Genomic DNA, 12254 nt, shown 5'->3' on the forward strand with positions numbered 1-12254 from the left:
GGGTAATTTCTGTTGCTGTTCTGACTGTATTGGTATATTATTTATTTCTCACAAGCGTGCCTTACGTGGATTTTAACACTCTTTTTTCCTTTTCAACCCTCCCTCTTCTCTCTCTTCTGTTCTTTATTCTCTACCCATCCTTCCTCCTCCCAGATCTGTCGGAGCAAAGTGAAGGAGACCCAGCAGCAGTTTTTCCACAGCCTGGCAGTGAGACAGAGCCTGGCCCTGCACTTCAACATCCAGCAGGACTGTGGCCACTTCCTGGCCGACGTCCCTGCCCGCCTGCTGCCCTGGGAGGAGGAGGAAGATGAGGCGGAGGACGAGGACGAAGAGGAAGACGGAGACGGAGACGGGCTGAAGGAGAAAGAGAAAGAGATTAAGACTGAAAACAAGGTCTCTGACTCCACGACGTCGGCTTCAAACGGTAAATCAGACGAAGCCCCAACAACAGGTCACATGAGCGCCGCCGGCCGCTTGAGGAGCCGAGTGGTGGTTATCACGCGCGAGGTTCCCTTCCAGACCGTGGCCGACTTTGTCCGAGAAGGCGTGGGCCGACACGCCCGCAACCCGGAGCTGTACGAGCGGCAGGTCTGTCTTCTGCTGCTGCAGCTGTGCTCCGGCCTGGAGCACATGAAGCCCTACCACGTGACCCACTGTGACCTGCGACTGGAAAACCTGCTGCTGGTGCACTGCCAACCTGGCAACCCCTGGAACCTGGACTTGCTTGAGCCCAACAACAACGGCAACAGCAGCAGCTCCTCTGGCGCTAGCTCTGCCAACGCCGCTGCCGCCGCCGCCAACGCCACCTGCCCCGCCCGCCTCATCATCAGCAACTTCTCCCAAGCCAAACAGAAGAGCACCCTAATGGCGGCCGACCCCGGCACGCTCCGTGACCAGTCGCGCCTGGCGCCCGAGATCGTCACGGCCACCCAGTACCGCAAGTGCGACGAGTTCCAGACCGGGATCCTCATCTACGAGATGCTGCACCGGCCCAACCCGTTTGAGGAGACGCCGGAGCTGAAGGAGAGGGAGTACACCTGGGCCGACCTGCCGCCGCTGCCTGTCCGATCGCTCTACTCCCAGGGCCTGCAGCAGCTGGCCAGCCTGCTGCTCACCGTCAACCCCTCTGAAAGGATCCGTATGTCGGAGGCCCGGGCCTGCCTGCAGTGCCTGCTCTGGGGGCCGCGGGAGGACTTGTTCCAGGCGCTGGGCTGCAGCAACACGGGCCCCATGTCAGCCGCCACTTCCAGCCAGCGAGAGGCCACCCTCCAGAACTGGCTGGACCTGAAGCGGACGCTGATGATGATCAAGTTCGCGGAGCGCTCGCTGGACACAGGCTGCGGTGTGAGCCTGGAGGACTGGCTGTGCTGCCAGTATCTGGCGTTTGCCACCACAGACACCCTCAGCCGGGTGGTGCACATCCTGCAGCAGCCGCAGACGCAGCAGCAGCCACAACCACAACCGCAGCCGCAGCCTCAGTCCCAAAATCAGTCGCAGTCAGTGCATCTACCGCAGAGCCAAACCCAAACCCAAACCCATCTAGCCCACACCTTTCACCTAACTCAGTCCCAGCCACTCTGAGCTCCTCTGCCCCACCGTCACCATGGCAACAGATCCAACTTCCCCTCCGCGGTCCCTCTGCTGATGCTAGTGTGTGATGAAAGCTAATTGTCAGCCTTGTTGTCACAGTGTCCACAGTGCTCACTCAACGCTAAATAACTGGTTTTGTTTTGTTTATTTTCATGGGAAAAGGTGTCAATCTGTAGAACAGTAATAAAAAGGCTGCGTTCCCATCAAACACCTAGACTTCATCATCAGAGATATTCATTGCATCGGGATTATCAGCAGTTTGACGGTTAGCTTGTCTCCACATCCAGTCAAGAGACCAACTGAAACATAGCAAGATGTTGCAGTAATTTTAGCTCTTTGCAGCAACCTTGACAGACCTTTTCTTGCACATCCAGCTCTCTGTGTTTCTTTAGCTGCACAGATCTTGCGTGTGTTATAACGCTCCACCAATCAATACTAGATCAAAGAGTTCTACCCTGGAGGGATGAACGTCTGAGGGATTTTTAGGGTTTTTTTCAGCCAGGATCTGCAAGACCGTGGAGTTGTGATGTGTAATCCAACGTGCTGGAGACGCTGGAAAAGTGGGCTATACGTTAGATATACTTTGCATGTCATCTCTTTATGGGGTTAATTGAGGCACAGACAAATGGATAAAAAAAAACGAGATTTTATGGTAGTACAATTTCAGATTTTACAGAGAAGGTTCACTAGCCATTTGAAAATAGACCACAGTCATTTCCTGAACATGGTTTCTTGTGAAGAGAGTTGAAATGGCATAGGGCTTTGGAGATTTTTGGCCCAGTGATTTGGCTCACTGACATGTACAGTGTTGTATTTTAACATCGCATGTGTTCTTCAGAAAACACTGATTTTAAATCTGTAAAAATAATGAGAAATGAAGGGAGAACGTTAGAAATGAAGGGAATGAAAAAAAAACTTTTTGACCATAGATGGATGAGAGTGCAACATCCACATAAAGAAACATGACAGATATTAGTCCTCTTCAAAATGAATACTAACCAGGGTGATTTTTCTTTTTAAGAGTGATATGCAAAAGTCAATTGCCAAAGATCTGTCACACATTCTCTATTTAGACATGAATTTTTGAGAAGACAGACTTTTACATGTTTTTACCAGAGATGTTTATTTCAGTTCATCATAAAATACCCAAGTCACTTATGATTAACTAGTCACTGATTAACCCAGAGCAACCACTGCATGCTACAAAGGCAAACAGCAGTTACTACTTTTGTGTGTTTCAAAAGCTCAAAAGGTCATGATGACTTGAGTTTATTTAATATTAACAAAAATTAGACCTATAAATGCTCTTGTATCATATACTCTCCACTTCTGTACCCACAATGATTTTAGGATAGGACATAAACACTGAAATCTTTTATTTTCAGTTTCACTGCTCACACAGTTACTGCTCTTTGGCTTTGCAGGATATTACAGTGTTTTCAGAGAGTTTTAGATGCGTTATCCCTCTCACTAATGAACTTGTTTTGAAGTTAAAATGGGACAGAACTGCCCAGGCAGTTAGTTTGGTTTCTTGCTGGAGTATGTGCAATTAATAATTTTTATGTTTTGTTATTTCCTTTGGAGGTAACAGTATTTGGACATTTTTGTACTTTTTATTACATTATGCAACCTTTTACCTATCCTCTCTTCCATTTCTTTTGTGGCACATAAACCGACGAAAATGTCTGGCAAGACACAGAGTCAAGTCTCGCAACTTTCAGAACAAAAGTTAAGTTCAATGTAAAGAACTACAGCGGAAAAAATGTCACCACAGCGGACGGGAGACAGGCATGTTTCAGGGACTGCAAGAAATGCTTCTGTTTTTCTATTGCGTTGTTTGTGTAAAGTTGTTTTGCTGTTTTTGAATGGTTTCTGGGTTCTGGTTGACATTTGCACATTCAGTCTGAACGTTGGCGCTCCTAGATGGAGATTTGGGACTGAAGACGTCAGGAGTGGTGCAGGAGAGATCAAGACAAGTTACCCTGCGTTTGAGAAACTAAGCTTTGATTTGCTTAGCAGCAAGTGGAATGTACAAGTTTGCCTTGGACTGTTAGCGAAGCGCCAGAGAGAACTGAAAAGGATCCGGTTGGACCTGGTCTCATCCCCCCGCCCCCCCGCCCCAGACTCATTCCCCAGTAGACCGATCAGCCTTTGTGGAGGCTGTTTTCCAATTCAACCACTTTGCTTTGTTCATACACAACAACCACAGCCTTAAGACCCCTCCCACCCAGAGAAACTATCAAACCACTGAGACTTTATGGTTTCCATTCCACCCGCCTCCTCATTTCCCGTCCTCTTATCTAGCCAATGGGATGCCAGATCCTGCATCGACGCTCACTGCTTGTTACTCACATGCAACAGATTTATTCTAGTTTAATTAATGAGCTCTGTGTTATTGACCGGTACCTACCAGCCTGGAATCAATGGAAGTAACACATGCACACAAGCTCCAGCTTCACCAGTGTAAAGACAATATATGAAACTGTCAACATTATGAATTTTATTCACGTGGATTTATTTGTGTTTATGACAGACAAACAAAGGTGCAACACTCAGAAAGGCATCCTCCACTCGAAATATACTTGGTGTACTGTTGTGCAGAATACTCTGTGATAAGCTTCCAGGTGGACGATGTTCTCAAACTGAAAAACAAGAGTACTTTCTTCATAACACTGCAAAGAGGCTTAGCATCCACAACGTTATCTTATTTGCTCTGGTTAAGTTAGTTTGTGCTGTTGTACTTCACATTTTTCAAACCAATCTTACAGGTGGCGCAGTCACCGCCCTCTACCATCGGTTTTCTGCAGCAGTTTAGCTTGTCACTGGGGAAATGTACTTCTGGGATCAGGATCCTGTGTAAACGAATTTTACTGCAGATATACAAGACTTTATGGTCCATGGAGCGAATTGAGACAAAGCAGGTGTGAGTTTTGTTGCGTTAAAGGGTTTATGTACTGAGGAATGTGTGTGGACAGCACTGGTGGCTGTCCTTGTATCTAGAGATTCAAGCCTTTATATATATATATATATAATCTTTATCTATTTTAATCCACACACTATTTTGTCAAAGTACAGAGCACCTCTATATCGGTCTTTAGAGAGACTAAATATCATTTGTCCATTTAAAAAGCTTTACTTGACTTTCTTCAGTCCTGTTTGTTTTGGGAGAAGAAAAAGGTGAGTAGTTATCACTGTCCTAAACAAAGGATAAAAAAAAAATCTTCTGGCCATGGGGGAAGGAGCATTAATATTAATATACATAGCGATGTACAGTATTTTTACCCCTCTTGTAAATTGAATGCCAAGGAGTTGAACCACTTTGAAAAGAACCAGGCCGAAGGATGGCTTTTGAACGCACCATTGAAACCCATCGTGCTTTGACAGCAGCTGTATTGCCTACAGTGAATACTTCTTTTTTTTTTTTCTTTTTTTTTTTTGCTGTGGTTTTCTCATTGCATTGTTAATTGCCACTGAACAGAAAAAGAGAAGCTCTCCAGGCTTTCTATATGTGTATATCTCCTGGCCTAATGCCATTTATTGTTGATCAAGTTAACCAACAGTAACAGAACAATAAATATATGTTTTTATATATACGCTTTGTGCCATTTTGTTATTGCTGTTGGCGGTGTTCTTGATTTGACTCTGGGGGTGAGTAACTAGAAAAAAAACAAAGAGGACTGCAATCAAGTGAACAGTTACAGTTTGTCTAGTTACTGTTGATTTAAGACACTTTAACACTATTTTTGTGGCAATTTATGTACTTGCGTAAGTTTTATATGTAATAAAAGAGAGAGAGTAGTGAGTACAGTGAGATCCTGCATTAACAGTCATTTTGGATCTGAAGTGATGCTACAGCTTTACTTATTTCAGCTAAATAAGAATCATCCCCAAGCCGTGGGCTGATAATGAGCCTTTAAATTATTTACACTGACCGTGCTAAAATGGGAAAGACGTTAATCTTTTTGGAGGTTTGGAACATGAACAAAATCCTCATGATGTTTTTACCTTAAAGAAACTTTTGAGTTTTGTGGGTTTTTTCTTTTGGTAACTTCTCTTGAAAAATATTCAGAAAGTGATCTTTCTTTGATTTGAATGAAATTTAAGTATCAGTATAGTTTACTTGATTAAAGTATTTCACTACTCTTCCCACCTCTACCTACAGCATATTTTATATGCTGTAGGTAGTTTTATAATATATCATTTTAAACAATCTTATTCATCTTTTTAATACAAAGTGGGTAAAACAAAGATCACTGTTTTGGCAAATTTAAACAAGAGACACAACTGGAATTTTTTTGTCATATTTTTCATATAATTCACCCTCTTGTCTGTCAGCGACCAAACCAGCAGCCTCTCAGCCATTGCAGCCTTTGATATACATTTCCTTGAAAAAAAAAAAAAAGTGTTAGTGATGCATGTCCATATCCTACAGAAGTGGTCATCAAAATCTCATTCTAGCCCTTCTTCAAAAAAAATATCTTCAACTTCATGCTGTCCTCTTCCTGATGTGGGACAATAGAGGTATGAATTATAATTTACCCTATTGCTTTTGCTTTACTTGCATTGGGGCATAAAGTGCATTCAGATGGAGGATAGTAAGGAAACATGAAAGAAAACCTGCTGCAGCTGTTTCAGATAGAAACTTTCCATTTCATTGAGACTCATGAGGTATGAAAAAAAAAAAAAAAAGATCAGGAAGTCCATTCAGTAGAAATAAGATGTTGAGAATTGCAGCTTCAGCAGTGTGGCAGCTGCATTCATTAGCTGAGTATGAATCCTTCGTTACACTTGACTTATTACTTTTTACTACTTATTGCAATATTACACTTATAAAGTCTTGCAATGTCATATTAGCCATTAGATCTTCTAACAACAGGCTTGAAATCTTATCTAGATATGGATATAGGCCATAATGAGCCATTGTTTAATAACCACATGCAAACACCTTCTTACAAATTATTTTGAATATCCTCTTAAGATATTGCATACAGTATTGTTAAAAATGTTATAAATGCAAGCGTGAGCAAATCCTTTTTAAGTTGACATATTCAGTAAATGCTGACCGAATATTCCTTCTCCTGATTTCAGCTCAAGCACCAAGGATTTTGTTTTGAAGGTGTCAGCACTGCTGTCCAGTGTGAACACGAGCTCCACCACTAGATGGAGACATTCATAAGGTTTTGATCAAATAAAACAACCAGCATGCAGCATTCTCCTGTAGTTCAGCTTCAAGGTAACTGACCAAATATGAAAATGTTAAATACGGTTTCCTTGATTTGACTTTTATTTACATATCATCCAGTTACAAGGGTATTGCAGGTGGCTGACAAGTTTGTAAAAACACACTTCATGATTTTTAAATACCTATTTAGAAAACTGGTTTAATGCATATCTTTTGCAGCACAGTAGGGAAGGTAAAAGGCTTTTAGGTGTCTTAAGGATTTGCTGCCATTTTATGAAATTCAGACAGTCATCCTTGACCAAAAAAATGAGATTATCCTGTCTAGGCTGAGATTATACTCTTATTTAACATAATATGTCTCAGTCAGCTGGGCACCATGTTAAATTGAAAATGAAGGAAGAGGAAGCGCTGGATCCTATAACTATGAGAACTGCATTTAGAGAATATAAATACAAATACAACAATTATAAAAATCACAGATGTAAACCTATTTTCGTAACTGCAATCACGTAACTGGTTGGATTGGATTTTTTGTTTGTTTTTTGGACATTATGGAGATTTGCTTTGGTGTGGATGCAAGTTGGTGAGCTGACCTTCCATTGTTTCAAACTTAAAACTTTTTGCATGTCAAGTGAATTACTGGAAACCCAAAAGCATCCAATTTTTTCACTATAACTTAGTAAATTCCGACTGCACTTGTGTTAGCAGATGCCTAATCTCACTTTCTGTTCATCATGTCTGCTGCTCTTCTGTCTCTTCATCCCCCGGTGCATCACAGCAGCTGTTGAGCACAGAGCCATGAAACAAAAACCAGAATGTGTTACAGAAACACAGAAACGACGCAGCGTAGACAAAATCACCAGAAACCATAAGAAGACATTTCACCAAGACACAGTATCTACTGTCTGCTGTAACTATCTCTGTGCTATTTTTGGGGTGAGCACGATTTAGAAACCAGGCTTGGATGATAGATGAAGGGCTGAGCGGGTGAGAGCAGGTGTGTCAACACTAATCAGAGTTAAAATCATCTGCTGCAGCCTGTATCTACACTAGTAGGTAGAAAAATCAAGACTTGCATACTTGCATAAAACATTGTTTGCCTAATTGTAGACATATGTTCATGATCTATCTCATTTTTATTCATACCTGACCAACACATAGTATGTACCAGAGGTGTCTCAAGTCTAAATGTAGAACACCAAGAGTCCAGTATCAATTTAATATCTTAAAGAAAACAAAATATCTAGGTTTTTTCAATGCAATATGGTTTTAATAGGATAAAAACTTGGTAAGTGCATCATGAGTTTGATTTCTATAATCAGTTTCAACTCCAATAAATTAAATCATTCCATACAAATTCAGAAAACAGAATTTAAATTCAGTCGTCTGCTGGAACAAATCTCATCACTTTCAATCTAACTCATTTACACAAACACAAGATCTTTTGTCAAGTCATCAAAGTACAAGTCAAAGTCAAATCCCAAGTCACCAGAACCCAAGTCAAGTCAAAGTCATGTGACTCGAGTCCCCACCTCTGGTATGTACACATCCATGGACCCACACATTAAGCCAGGGATTCCCATAATTTTTCATATCAAGGACCCATAAACAGATCCACATTAGACCGCATCCTCCAAGGATTCCCATTTGAGATTTTTTTTGTTATTAGATATGACTTAGTACAGAATTGCATAACTATCTATAATGTAGGTGGGGTGACAACAACAACAGTAAGGGAGAGGAAAACCTGTGATTTTAACACTCATTCTTAGAGCTTCTCAATGTGTGTGTAACTGTGAAATTCAACATATTCCTCATTTTGCTGGAGGACCCCCTGGAACCCCTTCAACGACCCCCTTGTGGTCCCCAGACCCCAGTTTGAGACGCACTGCACTAAGCCTTGGTGAGTTTTTCCACATTTCATGCAGGCAGTAGTCATCACCTTTGTTGATCTGGGTTCAGCTGGATGCTCCAGAAGGTTTATTTCTACATGACCAGCCATTGCTTAATCAATAACGCAATTCAGTGAGGTCAAAGTATAGGCCAGTGGTTTCCAAAGTGGGGCCCGGGGGCCTCCAGGGGTCACTGAAGGTGTTTCCTTAGCAGGCAGTGGTGGAAGAAGTGCTCAAATCTTTTACTTAAGTAGAAGTAGAAAGACCTTAATGGAATATCACTCTAGTTAAAGTGAAAGTCCTGCATTCAAAATTCTACTTCAGTAAAAGTATTATTAGCAATGAAATGTACTTAAGTAGGCTATCAAAAGTAAAATCATTAATTCTTTAGGATGCTCTCTTATGTGTGGTTTTCTATGCATTAACCTGCGAAGGTTATGTTAAAGTAGTTGATTCTTCACTTAACTGCTCCCTCTTTCTGCTGAGTGACTTGAATTTTGAAAATGTGTCCTATCTTATGAACTGAATCCTAAATTTTATATGCAAAGCCTTGTTCTGCAAAGTAAATAGTAACTTAAAAGAAGTGTAGTGGAGTAAAAAAATGCAATGTTTCGATTTCAAATAACTTGAACCTTGATAATGTATCATATTTTGTGAACGTATCCTACATTTTATATGCAGAACCTTATTCTGCCAATTAACTTGTAACTTCAGAGAAGTGTAGTGGAGTAAAAAAGTACAATATTCCCATTTGAAATGCCGTGGAGTAAGTAAAAGTATAAAGCTTCATTAAATGGAAATACTCAAATAAAGCAAAGGCGCCTCAAACATACTTCCCACTACACTGCCAGCAGGATGAGGAATAGTTTTATTTCGCTGTTATTTCATTCTCTGGGGGTTATACCACAATGAGAGGATGAATAAGGATGGGTGTTTTGATCCGAGGTGTCACTGCTCCCTCCCCACCTACAGCACAGACAGTTATGTAATTCTATACTGAATCATCCATAAATTTTAGATAGGAGGAGGAAGGGGGGGGGGGGGGGGTCTTATACAATGGGGTTTTCTGGGTCTAATGGGCGTCAATTTGAGGGGTGTGGTGGTTGACAAGGAAAAGTTTGGGAGCCCCTGCAAATAGATAACCCCCCCCCCTCTCTCTCTCTCTCTCCCTCTCCCCCACCCCAGTCTCTCCCCGCGTGCACCGGTTGCGTAACACAACACCAGCGTACACCGTGCGCGCACAGCCAGCCGGTAGGTCCAGTCCAGTGTTGCTGCTGCTGCTGCTGCTGCTGTGGCGCCTTGGAGGAGGAGGAGGCGGTCGGTCTGCTGTTATCGAGCGGCCCGGCGCTGGAAGTTGCACCGCAGGGGGAGGAGGGACTTCTTCTGCAGTCAGCCCGCGGGTGAAGCTGCGGCTCCCACAGAGATGCACAGAGAAGACGGACCCCTCGGAGCCCAAGGCAAACCTTCCTCCTCTTCTTCTTCTTCTTCTTCTTCTTCTTCTTCTTCTTCTGCCTCCTGTTGTTCTTCTTCTTCCTCCTCTTCCTCGGCTGGTCGCGTGTGAAAGCTGCCGGATGCGTTGAACCCGGAGGAGTGTGAACGCGTTTCCTCCCCCCCCCCCCTCCCCCTCCCCCCCCCCCCCCACACACACACACACTTCATCCACCATCTCCGGGATAGACCGGACCTGCACCGGTGTCGTTGAATGGAGAGAGGCGCCTGAAGAAGGGAGAGCGGTGGAGTTGGTCCCCCTCTCCTCCTCCTCTTCCTCCTCCTCCTCCTCCTCCTCTTCCTCCTTCCCCACTGCACCAAAAGAAAACTCTGGGTAAGAAATGCGTGTTCACTCAGGCCGTTTTTTAAGTCTTTGCTCGACCACATGCCGTAAGCTGCTTTCACTCCTCCGGTGTGCATCGTGGCGAGACTTGGAGACTTGCATGTGTCTTTTCTTGGCTGTCGGCTTCGTCTCGACAGTGCAAAGAGATTTAAATTAAAGCGTGAGGCATTAGCTGCGTCTCCTGAATGCATCTCGGCAGATGGGATTACACCGGCTGCCCGCCACGGCAGACCGGAGGCAATTCCGCGTCTCTCTCTCTCTCTCTCTCTCTCTCTCTCTCTCTCTCTCTCTCTTTCTCTCAGTCGACCGAAATATTGATTGCAAGCCGACCTGAACTAGGAGTAGGTTATAAGGGGAGTAAATGCGTGATGCAGTGACACACAGCTCACACAGGGCTTCCACTGTTATTGTCAAAGGGAGGTGGGGGGAAAGAGGGGAAACATGTATTGAGAGCCTGAGGATGTAAACCAACAGTAGGAGCTGTTCATTCAGCACCACTCTGTTGAACTCGGCTCCTAACTGTGGCCTCAGCACCCTTAGTGCAGGTTTGATGACCAGCTTCCAGGGATGTAGTGGAGGGTAAACCCACATCACATCTGATTTCTGTGGGTTTTTATTTGCAGAATAGAGTTTATCACATTTTTAGGGCTGAAAGAGTGGAGTAAATTAGGTAAAGATGGTGTCTTTTTAAGGGGAAAACAGCATAACATAATGCTTTTTGTTTGTATTGGTGGTTACGGTGCCTTATGATGATCACCCACCCACCTTTTTATTTACCACCGCATCACTTGTATAGCTTCCTTTTATGTGGCTGAAATGCCAGTGGTTCTCAAACGAGGGTCTGTAAATGTGTGTGTGCATGTGTGTTAATTGTATTTAATCTGCTAAATGATCACAGTGAGAGAATAAGAATGGCAAGTGAATTTGACTTTTACCACTCTTAATCCCATACAGTAATAAGTGCTTGGGCTTTCTAGCCGGTGTATTTGGGTGTGAGGTTGAAAACGCCCGGCTAAACGCTCCTTCCCATTCTGTTTTCGTATCATAGAGGCATCCTGAGGTTATTAGCAGAGATAGTGTGTATGTCAGTGACTTTTAGAGCTAGTAGTGATCCTGTGTAACTCTATGAGTGGCAGAAACACTGCCAGGGTTATTGGTTTTCTACTCTCCTTGGAGCCACCCATACTGGAATTTTACAACTTGGCTTTCTTCCTCTGCTCCATCTCTGTAAAAGTTTTCTTACTGATCACCAGTTCGAGCAGAAGAGTGGGAGTAAACAGTGACTCGCTCTCTCTCTCTCACAAAGCGGTGATTGAATTTGCAAGCTGCGAAAGCACTCAGAGTCCTAAGAGCAATGTTTAGCTGAAAATCACCCTGCTTTGCATTAATTTCAAACTCAAACACAGATACAATTTTTGATCTCGCAGTGTTAGCTCGCACTTCCAGGCCTCTCCAGTTGTGGTGTGCAGTTGCGAGTTGCTGTCCCCGCAGCTTTCTAATGATGGCTGAGATCTGTTTGAAATGGCTTGGCAGCAGAGCTGGAATAGCTGTGTGTGTGTGTGTGTGTGTGTGTGTGTGTGTGTGTGAGTGAATGTCGCTGTGTGTTTTCCTGCACTGGGACTCCCGGCCTCCCGCCTCCCAGCCTGAAATACGACCTGCTCAGAATTCAATTCCTCTACCAGCACTCACAATCATCTCAGCCATTCGTTTAACACAGACTCTCTCTCTCTGCCAGGGACCACCCCTCCTCACACACACA

At 43.6% G+C, this 12254-nt stretch overlaps 1 protein-coding gene across 2 annotated transcripts in view; it reads left to right on the plus strand.

The window, feature by feature from the left end:
* Positions 1 to 5392, plus strand: part of peak1 (pseudopodium-enriched atypical kinase 1) — a 120165-nt gene extending 114773 nt beyond the window's left edge. For both annotated transcript variants that reach the window (XM_078282954.1, XM_078282955.1), the window contains one exon: positions 154 to 5392. In XM_078282954.1, the coding sequence (XP_078139080.1) occupies positions 154 to 1581 (1428 nt within the window). In that variant the 3' untranslated portion in view covers positions 1582 to 5392. The remainder of the gene's footprint in view (positions 1 to 153) is intronic.
* Positions 5393 to 12254: the final 6862 nt, after the last annotated feature.

This window comes from Centroberyx gerrardi, chromosome 4 (assembly GCF_048128805.1).
Source record: "Centroberyx gerrardi isolate f3 chromosome 4, fCenGer3.hap1.cur.20231027, whole genome shotgun sequence".
NCBI classification, from domain to species: Eukaryota; Metazoa; Chordata; class Actinopteri; order Beryciformes; family Berycidae; genus Centroberyx; species Centroberyx gerrardi.